The 14,829-nt window shown below is 43.8% G+C and overlaps 1 protein-coding gene across 2 annotated transcripts in view; it reads left to right on the top strand.

Moving 5' to 3' along the window:
* Positions 1-14,829, top strand: part of LOC144935825 (phosphatase and actin regulator 1-like) — a 102,710-nt gene that overhangs the window by 3,610 nt on the left and 84,271 nt on the right. Inside the window, exon 2 of one of the 2 annotated variants that reach the window (XM_078862613.1) lies at positions 1,754-1,892. In XM_078862613.1, coding sequence (XP_078718739.1) covers positions 1,760-1,892 — 133 coding nt within the window. In that variant the 5' untranslated portion in view covers positions 1,754-1,759. Of the gene's footprint in view, positions 1-1,684; positions 1,893-14,829 lie in introns of those variants that run through there. The other variant, XM_078862615.1, reaches the window with a different exon arrangement.

The raw sequence follows: 14,829 nt of genomic DNA, 5'->3' as shown, positions 1-14,829 counted from the left end.
ACCATCCCATCCATAAAATTAGTACCTCGTAAAGTGTATCCAAGTGCACACATGTTAAGCCTCAATTTCTTTAATCATGTATGATGCTAACTAAAAGAGCTGCTCGCTAACTATACTATTTGTACAATACACAGCCCTATTCTGAATTGATATGGGCACATGCTATCGGCATATTCCTATGATCCTTGCTTGTTGCATAATTTTATTCCGCACATAATTTTGGAATTGTGCGGATAATAAGATCCGTGCATAGATTCGGAGGTGGAGACAATAGGGGTTTTTGTAAGAGATCCACTGTCAAACGTCTTTAGCCATGTAGACGGTACAGCACTAATTACTCACAAGCTAGGCAAATGATTCAACACAATGAGATACGTTTACTTGAGAACCTCACCAAACGCCCAAATAACATTGCCTGTGCTCAACAGGCTGCACTAAACACCCTGCACTAAACGGAACAGAAAGTGCGCTAAACACCTGAGCCAAACACCATGCAATAAACACTGCACTCAATTCCCTGCATCATACACACAGCACCAAACATCCTGCACTAGACTCCCTGCACTACACAAACACAGAACCAATACCCTGCACAGCACATACTGAACCAACACCCTGCACCACATACACAGAGAACCAAACTCCCTGCACTAAACTCCCTGCACCACACATACAGAACCAAACACCCTGCACCACACCACACACACAGAACCCTGCACTAAACTCCCTGCACCACACCACACACAGAATCAAACACCCTGCACTAAACTCCCTACACCACACACACAGAACCAACACCCTGCACCACAAACACACAGAACCATGCACTAAACTCCCTGCACCACACACACACAGAACCATGCACTAAACTCCCTGCACCACACACACACATAACCATGCACTAAACTCCCTGCACCACACACACACAGAACCAACACCTTGCACCACACACACACACAGAACCCTGCACTAAACTCCCTGCAACACACACACACACAGAACCAATACCCTGCACCACACACACAGAACCACACACACACAACCCTGCACTAAACTCCCTGCACCCCGATATTATAAACCTTACTTGCAAGTCCCAACCACTAAACACTCAGCACTTAATACTATAACTTAAACCAACCCTACTACGCCTTGTACCCGCATCACCCAAATACCCAGCAATGCGTGTACGTATTTTGAACTTCTTTCGCACCGCACGTAGCCAAAACCGCGGTAATCATTAGGTGCGGGATGAGGACGTCAGCAACAAACTCAACACAAAAATCAGTTCTCAAGAAAGTGAGCTCTCAACGGAGCTTTAAAACGAACACCCCAACAACCTGAATATTCCAAGCGAACAAGAAAAAAAGCCATCCCTAACCACCACTTCTAAACTCCTCCAAACCAACAAACCCCGGCATATTCAGCACGCCGCCACCACCACCACCCCAACACGCAATAAGCACATCCTGCCGGCTTCAGCTGCTGCTACAGCTGCTACAGCCTCCAAAACCTCCTCCTCCTCCTTCCTCAGTTCCCCATCGCCTCTGAATCCCTCCTCCTCCTCCCTCGCTCCCTCCTCCTCCTCGTCGTCCGTATCCAAACCCCGACTAACCCTTAACCCGCGCCATCCCTCCCTCCCCCCACTCAATCTCTCATTCCTTCCCCCCTCTCCCCCCATCTCTCTCTCCTGTCTGTCACCGCTGCTTTTCCCCTCTCGCTCTGTTCCCATCGCCGCTGCTGCTGCTGCCGGCAGTCTCGAATGGCGGCGTCTGCGAGCGGCGACGAGGACGAGGAGCCGCCGCGGGCTGCGGCCGCCGCTGCGCAGCGACTGCGCTCCAAGAGCGACACCCCGTACCTGGCGGAGGCGCGCATCGCCCTGGGCGCCGAGGCGGGTGAGAGCCCCCAACCCCCCCCCACCCCCACCCTAATACCCAACCCTGACCCCCCCCAACACTAACCCACCCCTGCCCCCCCCCCGAGCCCCCCCCCGTCCTAACTCCTCCACCACCCACGAGCCCGAACCCCCCCCCCTAACACCCAACCCTGACCCCTACCCCCCCTAACGCCCAACCCTGACCCCTAACCCCCCCCTAACATCCAACCCTGACCCCTAACCCCCCCCTAACACCCAACCCTGACCCGTAACCCCCCCTAACATCCAACCCTGACCCCTAACCCCCCCTAACATCCAATCGTGACCCCTAGCCCCCCCCAACACCCAACCCTGACCCCTAACCCCCCCCCTAACACCCAACCCTGACCCCTAACCCCCCCCCTAACACCCAACCCTGACCCCTAACACCCAACCCTGACCCCTATCCCTAACCCCCCCCCACAACCCTAACCCACCCCCGAGCCCTACCCAACCCTTAAACCCCCCCACCCCCCGCCCCGAACCCTAGCCCCCATCCCGTCTTAAACCCCTCCTAGATAACCCCCCCCCCCACCGCTCTGTCCTGGGTTAGTACAGACCCCTCCCCCCCCCCCCCACAGATATCCTATTCCTCCTGTTAGACGCCCATAGGGCACCTATCCCCCTCGTAGGCACCCTCGTAAATAACCGAGACCTCGTCGACCCACGGAGATAGCCCAGACGTCATAGCCCTCGATGGATCACCTACCCCTATTAGAACCCTGCTAGCCCTCTTAGAGCTGCCTAGCCCTCTTAACCCCCCCCCACCCGTCTTAGACCCCCCCCCCCCCCCCAGCACGCTTAGGCCATCTTAAGCTGTCTTCACAGCCCAGCCACCCCCACGGAACCCTCCTTGAGAACCTCTAGCCCTCTAAGACAACCTCATGCTCAAGTCCCTGATTGACTCGATAGACGAAGTATCCCTTTTAAATCCTGCTGGAGATAATCAAGCCCCTTTTAAACCCCTGTTAAATCCCCTGTAGCCCTGGCACCTTTCTAGATAACCTCCTACCCCATTAAACGATATTTTAATCCCTTCCACGACAATCATATAACACCCTCTTAAATAAACCCTTCCTGGCTCTCCTACTCACCTAGCCCCCCCCCCCCTAGCTCTCTTAACCCATATAAGCTTCCTAACCTCATTAGCCCCCTTATCTAGATCCTCCTGTCTCCTATCCTCATGACAAGACCCCCACCTAACTCTCTACAGCCGGCACCTGCAATCACTCAGCAACACACACACACCTGTGTGTACAGACACGTGCTGTGTACTGAACATTGATTTCATCGTTAGTTCAGTTTACGCGTGTGGGTGTGTAGAGTACACAACTGTTGAGTTAATAATCATTATAATTGTCTCTGTATGAATTGGCATGCATCTATGTGAATGCAAATTGGTGTGTGCGCAGAATGTCATTTTGTACGATGAATGTAGATACACACAAATCGGTTATAGACTGCACTGCACGTCCATAAAACAATGTATATGAATGCACTTACATCCGTACTCGATGCGCGTCATGCAAGACAATGAACAACACGTGAGGGGTTTCTGTGCGTGTGACTACACAGTATTGTGTACTATGCATACGTGGAAATATATGCATCAAACAGATTTCAAATACAGGACTGCATGTGGTAACTTCGGTACACGTGCATACAGGAGTGTGACAGTATACAGCAATTGCATGGATTTTTTTTTATAATGTAGAGTAAATATACCAGTGCAGTATACAATTAAACTGTATTATTGTGTAAGTATGCTGTATGAAATTATGTCATTATATGCACATATGTTCGTGCAAGTTGATATGCACTGCAGGCTACACAGACTATTGAAGTGTACTCTAATATGCACATCATTGTACTGTATAACGCACACGTGTGCTGTCTGGCGATGTATTGTTCCGTGTAGATGTGTAACCACATCTATGATGGCATTCTGCGAGAATGTGGATATGCATGCTTATCAATGTGTACACACACACAGAGTAAATGCACGGTGTAAACGCGTTCTTATACTGCAATATATTCCTCAATGTGCATGCATGCGTGCTTGTATGTGTGTGTATGTGCTTGTATGTGTGTGTTTGTACGTGTGTGCTTGTGTGTGTGTGCTTGTGTGTGTGTGCTTGTGTGTGTGTGCTTGTGTGTGTTTGTGTGTGTGTGCTTGTATGTGTGTGTGCTTGTGTGTGTGTGTGCTTGTATGAATGGGGAGCGGTAGTGTAGCGGATAGCGCGCTGCGCTATGAACCTGGCGACCCGGGTTTGATTCCCGCTCACGGCTAACACCAGCGACGATTATCTGAACCGGTCCTGGGCCTCCCCTAGGTCGACTCAGCCTTAAATGAGTACCTGGAGCGGTGTGTAAACATCGCCACTGGGGAGAAAAAGGCGGTCGGGCGTGGTGCTGGCCACCCACCCCCTCGTTCGTGTACCATTCCGGCCTTCATAGGTGCTCGCTAACAGCACTTGCCCCTACAGTCTGTTAAGGCTATACGGGGGATCTTTATCTTTGTGCTTGTATGTATGTGTATGTGCTTGTATGTGTGCTTGTATGTGTGCTTGTATGTGTGTGTACACGCACACATACAAGCACAAGTGACAAGACTTTAAACGGGCACACAACTGCGTGTGTTTATTCGTGCATGCTTCATCCGTGAACGTGCATGTCATGTGCACGTCGAACTTGATTGACAGGTGTCATGCAGACGCAGCTGGTGGCACGCAGAACGCGGGTTTGGTGAACGCTCGTTCCGTGCCTGCGATGATGTCACACTCGCGATTTAAAGACAGACGCTGTTTTATCGTAAGGCAGGGCCACGGTTATATCCTGTCAAAATCTTTGACGACGGATGCAAACGGAAAAAAAACAACAGCAGTAGCCGTAGCATGTTGCGGTCGACATTGTGGCTAAGAACGATGCCGAAACGTTGTCTCGTCGTGCCATCAATCATCAACGACCGTTCATCGTTCCCAATTATTGCAGCCCTTTTATTCTTGTTACGTTTTAATTCGCCGGCTTGCGTTGCTGCTGTCAACGTGTAAAATTGCGGTGGGGTTTTTTTGTGTGTGCTGTCGATGTTGTTGCGAGGCTTGGGTTGCCGCTAGCGGGCGCCCTTCCAACGTTTCCTTTGTCCTTGGTTTGCAACAAACGTGGGCCCTGTTAGTGGGCAACATTTGTGGATTCACCATGTGCACGAATAGTAACGAAATTACTGTGCATATACAATGCACGTCCCTATGCAACATACAATGCTTGCACATTGGTGCGTGCACACAAGTACTTGATTATACTTGCACTCAAATGTAAATTTTGCTTCGTAAACGTACATGGCACAATATGACTGTGTATACAAATGTATCATGCATGCACTATACTGTACTGGAACAAATGTAGATATTTGTATTAAGGTACATGTACAATACATTAATACACTTACATACGTTTTAACTAATGCTTAGCATTTTAAGGTATTCCTATATTGTAATGTGGACATATTATATATTAGTATATAAAATAATTGAGGTGCAGTAGTGTTGTTATAAAACCATTGACGTATGTTGTGCACTAGTGCGATATAATATAACATTTTACGAACGAAATTACTGTACAATTCTTGATACGCGTTTCCTTGTAATATCACACCACGACAGAATACACACCTATTACATGCACATCTCTTACAAATGAAGCCGTACAAGTAAAAACATTTTTTTCTATAATGGAATCTCAAAATCGTGCAGCCAACATGGGCTGTTGGAACCACGCCACTAAAAAACAATGACCAAATGCTGTTATGAAACGTGGAGGCCCTTTGTGTCCATCACAAGTGCAGTGTTCAATCAAACGAGGGGGCTTGTTTTTTTGCCATTGTTTGTTGTGTGGCATGGACTCTGGTTGGGGGGCGGGGGGAGGCTCTTGGTAAACGTCTAGGAAGGATTCTGGCTGCTGACATTCTGGTGATGATGTCTGTGTTGGCTGTGCTTGCCGTGTGGTTTCAGAAAAGCACGTTTCCCCCTTTCGCCCCTTATCTTTGTTTCACTCACAACTGCAATAACGGAAGTGTGGCCATGAACAAAAAAAATGTGTTGTAGGTTCTCTGGAACCCAACTAAATAAAATGGTTGGTGCACATGAAATATTCATACTCTTGTATCTATTTATAACGTGTTCTGCCTTTTGCAAATTACTCCTCAGTTGGATAATTAGGGAAATTTGTTTATCAGGCAATGAATGCCTCATACCTTTGGATGCAGCTATATCATGGCAAGCAATGTTGCACCACCCCACAGCCTGCTGTGTGAAACAAGCGGTGCAATTGCCACGTCTAAAAATACTTGCAGTACTCTACTGTATTTGACTCATACCGTGAATCAATTTCATTTGTATGCCAGCGATGATTCGCGTCCTGTAGTTTCTTTGAACGCTACGCTAGCACACGGTGCCTTAATTCGCGTGATTCACATAGGTTATGTCCACTGCACAATTTAATTCTGATGATATACAATGTACAATTCATGCCATCTACTCTCTGAATTAAATACGGTGTGTATTCCGCAAATGACACACACGTTTTCCCTTGTACAGCATACGAATTCTATCCTGATAATCTGGCTTGATCTCTAGTTGGGCTTGAACTTTGGAAAAGCAAGAATGCAGAGGCGCATATTTAGTCATCTGACACTGACATTGGAATTTACTTTCTCAGTCACCCAACCATTATTTTCTGAGTGTGGGTTCTATCACTATCAGTACTTGACTTGGCTTGAGAACAGCACCTGCAAGTGCAGAATGAAATACAAACCACAGCTTCCTTAAAATTATGTTGCCTTATTTACGTGCGTAATCATTTGCTTCTGTAAATGTAGCAGCTTCTTTCCTGGAGTGTATGTATGTACTGTATGTTGAACTTGTTTCACACCCTACGTAGCCAACCGTACTCATCGGAGGCACTACTATTTTGGGATATAATTTTGATAGCATGAGAAATATTGGATGTTTACCTTACACTTTCCAGGGCAATATGAACATGTAATGTATCATTTGTGTTGCCCTGATAAGGGGCAGGTGTAGTCCCTTAATCTAGAAATTAATCTAAGGCTTAAGTAACTAATTAGATTAAGGGACTGAAGTTGCTCTTTATTTGCGTACGTGTTTATACGTTGAATTACAGTACATGTCCTGCACTTTTAATAGATGTACATTTAATTCACAAGACAAGGTCCACAAGGATTAAACCAACGAGCATCCCAAAGCTGTGTGGCAATATGGTGATCGTTTGCAGAAAGTCACAGTTCTTTACGGACATGATATTGAACATGTTTGGTTTTGCGGTAAAAAGTGACCTCCCACATGTGTTTTACTGGATTCACAGCTGTTTATGGATCATCAACACGGCAACGTGTACAGGGACTCCTCTACTTACGAACGAGTTAGGTTCCAGGGGTCTGTTCGTAAGTCGATTTGTTCGTAAGTCCAACTTTACTCCTGTCCATTCCAAACATGTTGTACGACATTTACACTAAACACGGGAAATGGTTTTAAAAGTTGTATAATCTCCTGAAGATGTAGATTCCACTGGTTCTTCACGTTCTGCAGATGTAGATGCCACCACCGCCATCTATTGCGCGGTGGTTTAAGTTACGACTCTCGGTCCGAACAGGCAACTGGACATACAGACAGGTTTGTTCATATCTCTGAAAGTTTATGAATGGGTCGAATGTTCCTAAGTAGAGGGGTCCCTGTACAACAAATACACTGCTGGGGAGAATAAAAAACACATTCCTGCGGAGGGAGCTGGTAGGAACGTTGGGTTGCTCGGTCAATGGCCAGGGTCAACGGCGGCGTGGTGTATTCCGCAAATATGCCCGACTGTGAGGGCGGGCACAAGCCGGCGTGAGTAGGTTAAACGTTGAGTTTTATAAGGGCACCACGGGGTGACCAGCCCATTCCCACCCAGCCCCACCCCTCCCACCCCCTACCCTGCCCCACAATCCCCACCCAGCCCCTCTCCACCCTCCCCCTCCCCACCCAGCTCCTCCCCACCCTCCCCACCCAGCCCCTCCCTCCCCACCCATCCCCTCCCTGCACGACGGACGGACACAATAATCCCCAGTAAAAAATATTTACATGTCCCTGTATTTTCTCCATCGTATATAGTCAGTCCCCCCTCTACTGTTTGTGCTGTGTTATTGCACTTGTGCAGTTAGTAACGCACACCCAATGAGTATTTCCTCGGAATGAGATGGTCACTCGTCAAGTGATTAGTAATATATGGTGTGTTTTTTGTAAATCATCATACAGTACTGCAAAAGATACATTTTTTAGGTAGACTTGTAAGTTGTTGGAACCACATAGATCATCAGGATGTCGATTGTTATACTTTCAAAAACTGTACATGGTTGTACAGCTGTGCCTCTTGCAATGACCACAAAGCACAGTGGATAATGGTAGTATCCACGGATGTTAATGAGAATAATCATACGTTGACATTTAGTACATTCACATCACTAACCCAAGGCTCCTCTTGAGTCCTAGTTGCAATGCAGAAAAGTGAACAATGCCTTTGTCAGAGTGTGTTAAAATGTTGTTTTCCGTATACTTAACTGTACTAATTTCTTCGGTGTGGCATCTATAAACGGATCATCATGCAATTTGTAATGACTCTCGGTTGTAATCACTCTAAGCAGCGATTCTGATTATCACTATTTTACATTTACAATTAACACAAATTCGTTTTACATTCACATCTTCTTGGCAACCTTTCATCAATCAGTGGAATTTTTTTTGGTAAAACTGTGAACATTAACAGTGGCTCATTAGTGAAATTATACAGCATGGTGTATTTTATCATAACGTGTACCGAATGTATGTCAGACCAGAGGGCACACAGTGTAAAATGTTGAAATGTTTTGGTCCGGTATGTTGAATTGCTTGTGCAAAGAATCTTTTTAGGTGACACCTACAGCCAACAGAAGCAGCATCTTTTTGGGAATGATCTTTAGAAAGGTCACCTTTTTGAGAAGCACATTAGCTGTACCCAGGGTGGGTGAATGTACGTATATTGAACTTCTTTCGCACCGTATGTAGCCAACCGTGCTTATTGGAGGTGTCGGGAAGGACGAAAAAGTACCTATTGGTCAGTGCTTGCTCATTACAGTACTAGGTACGTTTGTACAAAATCGTCTGAAATTCAATGTTTACAGTGGTTCAATATTTTTTTGACAGGAATGAGAAAAGCACACCATTTGTCTCTATTGTAACGACCCTATGTCTGTATTGTAACCCATACCTGAGGTAGGAACGTTACCCACTACATTAATGACAAAGTTACGATTAATCAAGACCCCTTCGCAGAAAAACCATGAATATTAAAATAAGGAACATCATGAATAAACATTTCACTGAGCAGAGAAGTTGATAGCACGTGTATTCTTGTGCAGAAACATCTTTAGACAGAAATGTGGCTTTATTTTTTGTTTGTTTTTCTATTTGATTTCATTTAATCTATTATTATTATTATTCGTAGTAGCAGTTTCATTCACATTAATTATTGATCCTTCGAAAGTGTCAGCAAATATTATGCGTTCTATTCTGTAAGAAACAATTCTCTTTTGGTAGAGGGACATGCGTTTCCATGGCAACAAGGGTGACTACAGCTCAATAGAGACTAATCTGCATTATCATCAGGGAAAAAAAAGATTATTTCTAATATCCTAATTTAGCTTACGTTTGTTAATTTCCTTTTCAATAATAACCTTAAAAAAATGTTTGGCAAATACAACGGTCTTGCGATGCCATAATGCATCTCGCTACGACGCACGAGATGATTTCATCGTTCCTGTAGTTTGATGTTCTCTTGGGCATGTTCCCTCCTCTGGCTTGCTGCTTTTTCGATAACCTTGACCACTGCCCGTCAGCCTTTCTCGTGACCAAACTCACTTTCCTTAACAGTCAATATGATGTCTCCAATTTGGGGTTGTTCTCGGATTCATGAGCTCATCTTTCTGTCTCTAAATATAACAGGAATGCACCTCACCATGCGTTTCAGCTTGTTGTGTAATAATTTCTAATCCATATGACATAGTAGGTAATTTTGATTGGTTACATTTGTTGTAAATAAATATACTGATCAGTAAAAAGGTTCTTCAGGCACATTGGCATCTGCCTAAACAAAATATGTCAAAAGCAGATACATCAACTAAAACAAAGACAGCACAAAAAATCCCAACAAATAAAATGTAGTTCCTCACTGAATTTGGCTCAATTCAAGTTATACGAATGAATATATTGCTTTGACCATCAGGCGATGAACATTACTCTCATATACATGGTAGGTGGGAAAGTGCTTCCTCCAACTGTATATTTCCAGAGGTCACTTGAAGGTATCTCAGAGGTAGCTCTGTGATATCCACTTCTGTAGGGTGTTCTATGAGACTAAAAGTTCATATTCTTGGGTTTTTTCGGTAAAGTCACGTAGGTAAAAAATTAAAATTCATACAGCAAGCGTGCTGTGATGGTTCCACCTGAAGACGGAAGCTTGTGTTGCCTCCGAAACGTCGTGATTTTTATTTTATTTTACTTTTATTAATTTTAATTTTTTACCTACGTGACTTTACCGAAAAAACCCAAGAATATGAATCCTTGCAGTCACGAAAGATTCAAATCTAGACTAAAGGTTGTACTGCTCTCAAGGGAGATCCTAATGGACACTTCATCTTATGACATGGTGCCGAGGTGAAAATAGTAAGACTAAGTTGAACCAAAAGAAAAACATTGCCAATGATGTACATAACCTAATTTAGAAATACGCAGTGTAACAGATTCTAAGTCATGGAAACATAAGTGGCAAGTGATATCTGAAAAGGTCATGTGCCCCCCTTCACCCACATGCACTGACCAACGTGATAAAATATGATCAATCAAACCCCTACGACCAATACAGTGAAAGGAGGTCCTCATCCAGCAGTAGATTGACAAAGGGCTGTTAATGATTAATTATGATGTTACGTATTACGACCGATTTATGGTATTCATGTGCAAGGTTGTTCAGACAAAACAGGTTGATTTTCAAATATGTGTGCTCATAAACGTCTGCATAGATAATTGTTTTCTACAGATGAGACTTACTTTGATCCCCTGTATTTTAGAGCGAAAGTTTCAGGTGCATCACACAATCTAGTAGGTGTGTTAGAGTGTGACCAGATTTGTGTAATTGGGCACAAGTTTTGGATACGTTTTGCTCTCTGGAGCGTATTATAAAACGGAGAATACAGTAAGTAGTTTTGGCTTTGTAGTGTTGTTATCAATGACAAATACAACAGAAAATGATACGTACTGGGAAAAGTTTTCTTCTGGAAGTATGATCACAGCAAAATAGTATTTAACAAAAAAAACATCTAATGTCAAGAGGTGAAACGGTGAAATTGGAAACTGTATTGTTTGCTCCCGGGTATTGTAACCTCTATATTATTTTGAACTCGTACATAGTAATGCCATTACATTTCTTCAGCGCTTTCTCCTGCGTCTGATGGCCAATTTGCCGTGTTTTGAGATTCTGCGTGACTCATTTGTAATTATCCTGTCAAGGTAATGTATGAAAAAATTATGAACCAAAGAGGTCTCACGTGGCTAATTCCTGTTGCGAGCCTCCGCTAGCTCTGTATTGCTCTGGATATTATCTTTATATTGACAGCCCTTGTCTCATTTTGGTATTTGATTGACCACTTCCCCTGAGAGAATTCATTTCGTTATTTGTTTGTTTAACCAGGTGAGAGCTCGTTGGAGATGCATTATCTATTTCGCATCGGGCGGATATAGATTTATCATAGATATGTAACATCACGCATCATTTATTTTTTGTGCATAATATATATTTTTTTATCTTTGTTGGTTGAGCACTTGTGCGTTCATACGTATAATCGAAGTATTTTTTAAAGCATAGATTACAAAACCTCGACACATTCGTCAATAATACTGTCCTCAATGGAAAAATCATTAAGTCGGTAACGTATTGGGCAGTGCCAATTTTCTTCACAGCAGATACCATAAAGAAGGGCCAGCAAGAAACACTGTTGCCCAATGCTTTGCCTTTATATGCATTCTGATTTTATTATAAGTTGATTTTTAAACTGTTTTTTTTTTGTTTCATGTATTTGCGGGTGGATGTGTGGTTAGCAGTGACCCATCTGGTGTGGGAGAGATTTAATAAATCTGCAAGCCTCAAAGTTGTAATAACTAAATCCTTTCTAATCTCAACTATACTTAAGCATTTGGCTGGATCCTACCACGAGTGAGGTTTTAATGTTAGAACATGCAGGCTATTTCATTTCAAAGAAACTGATTTGCAATAAATGCACGTTTGTAGTGCATACAGATATTTCACACCACCGGGCAATGGAGAACGTCGGTACACATTTCATGGTGGTCAGACACGCGGTCATTAAAGCACCCTTCATTTGCCCCAAATTACTTTTCTCTGATCTCTGCGTACTAAACCCCTTTCATCACCCCGACATCTGCTGTGCTAATGTCCAAGACATTAAGAGCAATAGCCAGTTTGAGGGGCTTTTGTGATAACGAGGGTGTGGCAGAGCTTGTGGTTAATTTCTCAAGGGGGATCTGGAACAGTAAAATACTACCTCAAGGCGTCACCACTCACAGCGGTGAAAATAACGACAATGATGATGATGGTGGTGCTAACGGTGGGCGGTGACGAACCTGGCGACCCGAGTTCGATTCCCGCTCACAGCCAACACCATTGACGATTATCTGAAATGGGCCTGGACATTGCCCTGGTCGTCTCAGCTTCACATGAGTACCTAATGCAATGTGTAAAAACATCGCCACGACAGAGACAAAGGCGGCCCGGTGTGGATCTGGCCATTCACTCCTTTGTGTGCCGTTCCGGCCTTCGTAGGGGCTTCCTAACAGGACTTGACCCAACAGTCTATTAAAGCTGCACGGGGGATCTTTGTCTTTGGTGATTGAGCATCATTTCCTGCAGTCATAAGTCAATCGAAGTTGTCCTATTGGAAGGGTTTCCCCCCCCCACCCCCCATTTTTAACATTCGTTTCTTTCTCTGGTCATGCCGATCGTACGTTTGTCTCTGGTAAGCCGTCAATCCACATCTTGCATTTATGGCCTCCACTTCTGGCTTCTTCCAAATTACAGTGCTGGGCCATTGAATGTAATGTGTTGGGTTCCATTAAGTCAAATTTTACATGTCAAAAGCAAAGACGTCTGCATCTTGTACCTGTCATAACTTTTTCCGAGCATCTCACTTCGTAGTTTTTGAAGTCTCGTTAATTCCAGGATTTTTTTACTTTTGACACTGCAGAAATCAAATGCAGTACATTTCCCTGCGTGACCGCAGGTTCCCACGTGTCTGTTGCAAAGGTGATAAGGAATCGCAAAGGCTTCTAACCGTGGGCATTTTTAAAGCACATATATTGCTTTGTTGGCGTTATAGGCTTGTGAATGATCGTTTATTTTGCTGGCAAGAGGTCTGAGTTCGAATCACCCTGCCTGCCCCAGGTGAGAGCACCATCGGACAAATAAATAGACCACAGTCAGAAAAACGCTTCCCCGCCCAAACTTTAAATCAATACTGTCATTAAAACAGCATTTGGCTTGCGTGGCTGCTAGTCCTGCTAAATGGGTCATGGATTAAATGCGAACATCAAGTCAAATGTTGGTTGCCCATGCTATATCAGCTCTTGACTGTGCTGTGTGCTGATGTTGTTCATGCAAGAGAACACAATGTTAATCAGCTGTGGACGCATTTACTTTTTGCAGGGATGTGATTCTCTTTCAATTAATTGTCCTTAAATTATCCAGATGGCAGCCCAATGAAAGTCACGGTTTCTTTTGCAAAAGGGTGGAGACAGGGGCTCTTTGAGTACTGTGTAAGAGTTGGTTACGCAGTACCGAGGTTTTGCACATTTAGATATGGGTCATTCAATATTTGAGATGTTTTTCTGACACCAGTAGCAGCTCACAACCTCTTCAGCTGATGAAAATTCATATCGGTTATAAAATTACATTGAAGCCAAGGCATGTTTATTATTATTTTATTATTTCCCTTCTACGTGACTTTACCAAAAGAACCAAGGATATGGATCCCTGCAGTCACGACAGCTTTAAATCAAAAGTAAAGTACTGTAAAATTATGAAGTAGTTTTTTCACTGAATATTCACATAGATTAGCAGGCGAATAGTAAATACTGGAACATGTTTTTTTACTCTCACTTATTCACGCGAATATAGAGTTGAGGTGCTAACGGCAGAACTTAGCATCCGTACCTAACTCCTGATCATCATCATTAGGCATGGTCAATCCACTGCTGGATAAGGCTTCCTGAAGCCACTGCCATCTCCTGCAAAACGGCAATATAACAATTCACTCAGCACCGGTAAATGAGCTGATTTAATTGCTCCATCTACTCCTGGGTAGACAACCTCTCGTATGCGTTCCATTCTTTGACTGCCCTTTAGTTATTATTCTTGACCTTCGGCAATCGTCAAGTATTTTAGCAGAATATAATCTGTACAATGTCATATTTTTACATCTATAAATTTGAGATGTAATCTTTGAAAATGAAAAATAATCATTTAAAATTTAACTTTCAAAGGTATAAGCATTGATGAAATGTTTTATTTGTTATTGATTGTACAGGTTTGTCTTTCATAGCTTTACGTTATGGTATTGTAAAGTTTTGTTCGGGACCATCCCAGTGGGTTTACATGTAATGTGTCTATACATATACATCGGCAGACGTGTTTAGAAATTATAAATAATTGTGACTCGCATTTCAAATTGTTACACTGGTAAACTCGGCAGTGATTTATAGCCTGACTGCATAAGCTAACAGCTCCGGTCCTGTGGATTGAGCACAGGAATCCATAAAAAA

The sequence above is a fragment of the Lampetra fluviatilis genome, chromosome 14, assembly GCF_964198595.1.
Source record: "Lampetra fluviatilis chromosome 14, kcLamFluv1.1, whole genome shotgun sequence".
NCBI classification, from domain to species: Eukaryota; Metazoa; Chordata; class Hyperoartia; order Petromyzontiformes; family Petromyzontidae; genus Lampetra; species Lampetra fluviatilis.
The sequence above is the reverse complement of the archived record's forward strand: the minus strand, read 5'-3'. Positions and strand labels throughout refer to the sequence as shown.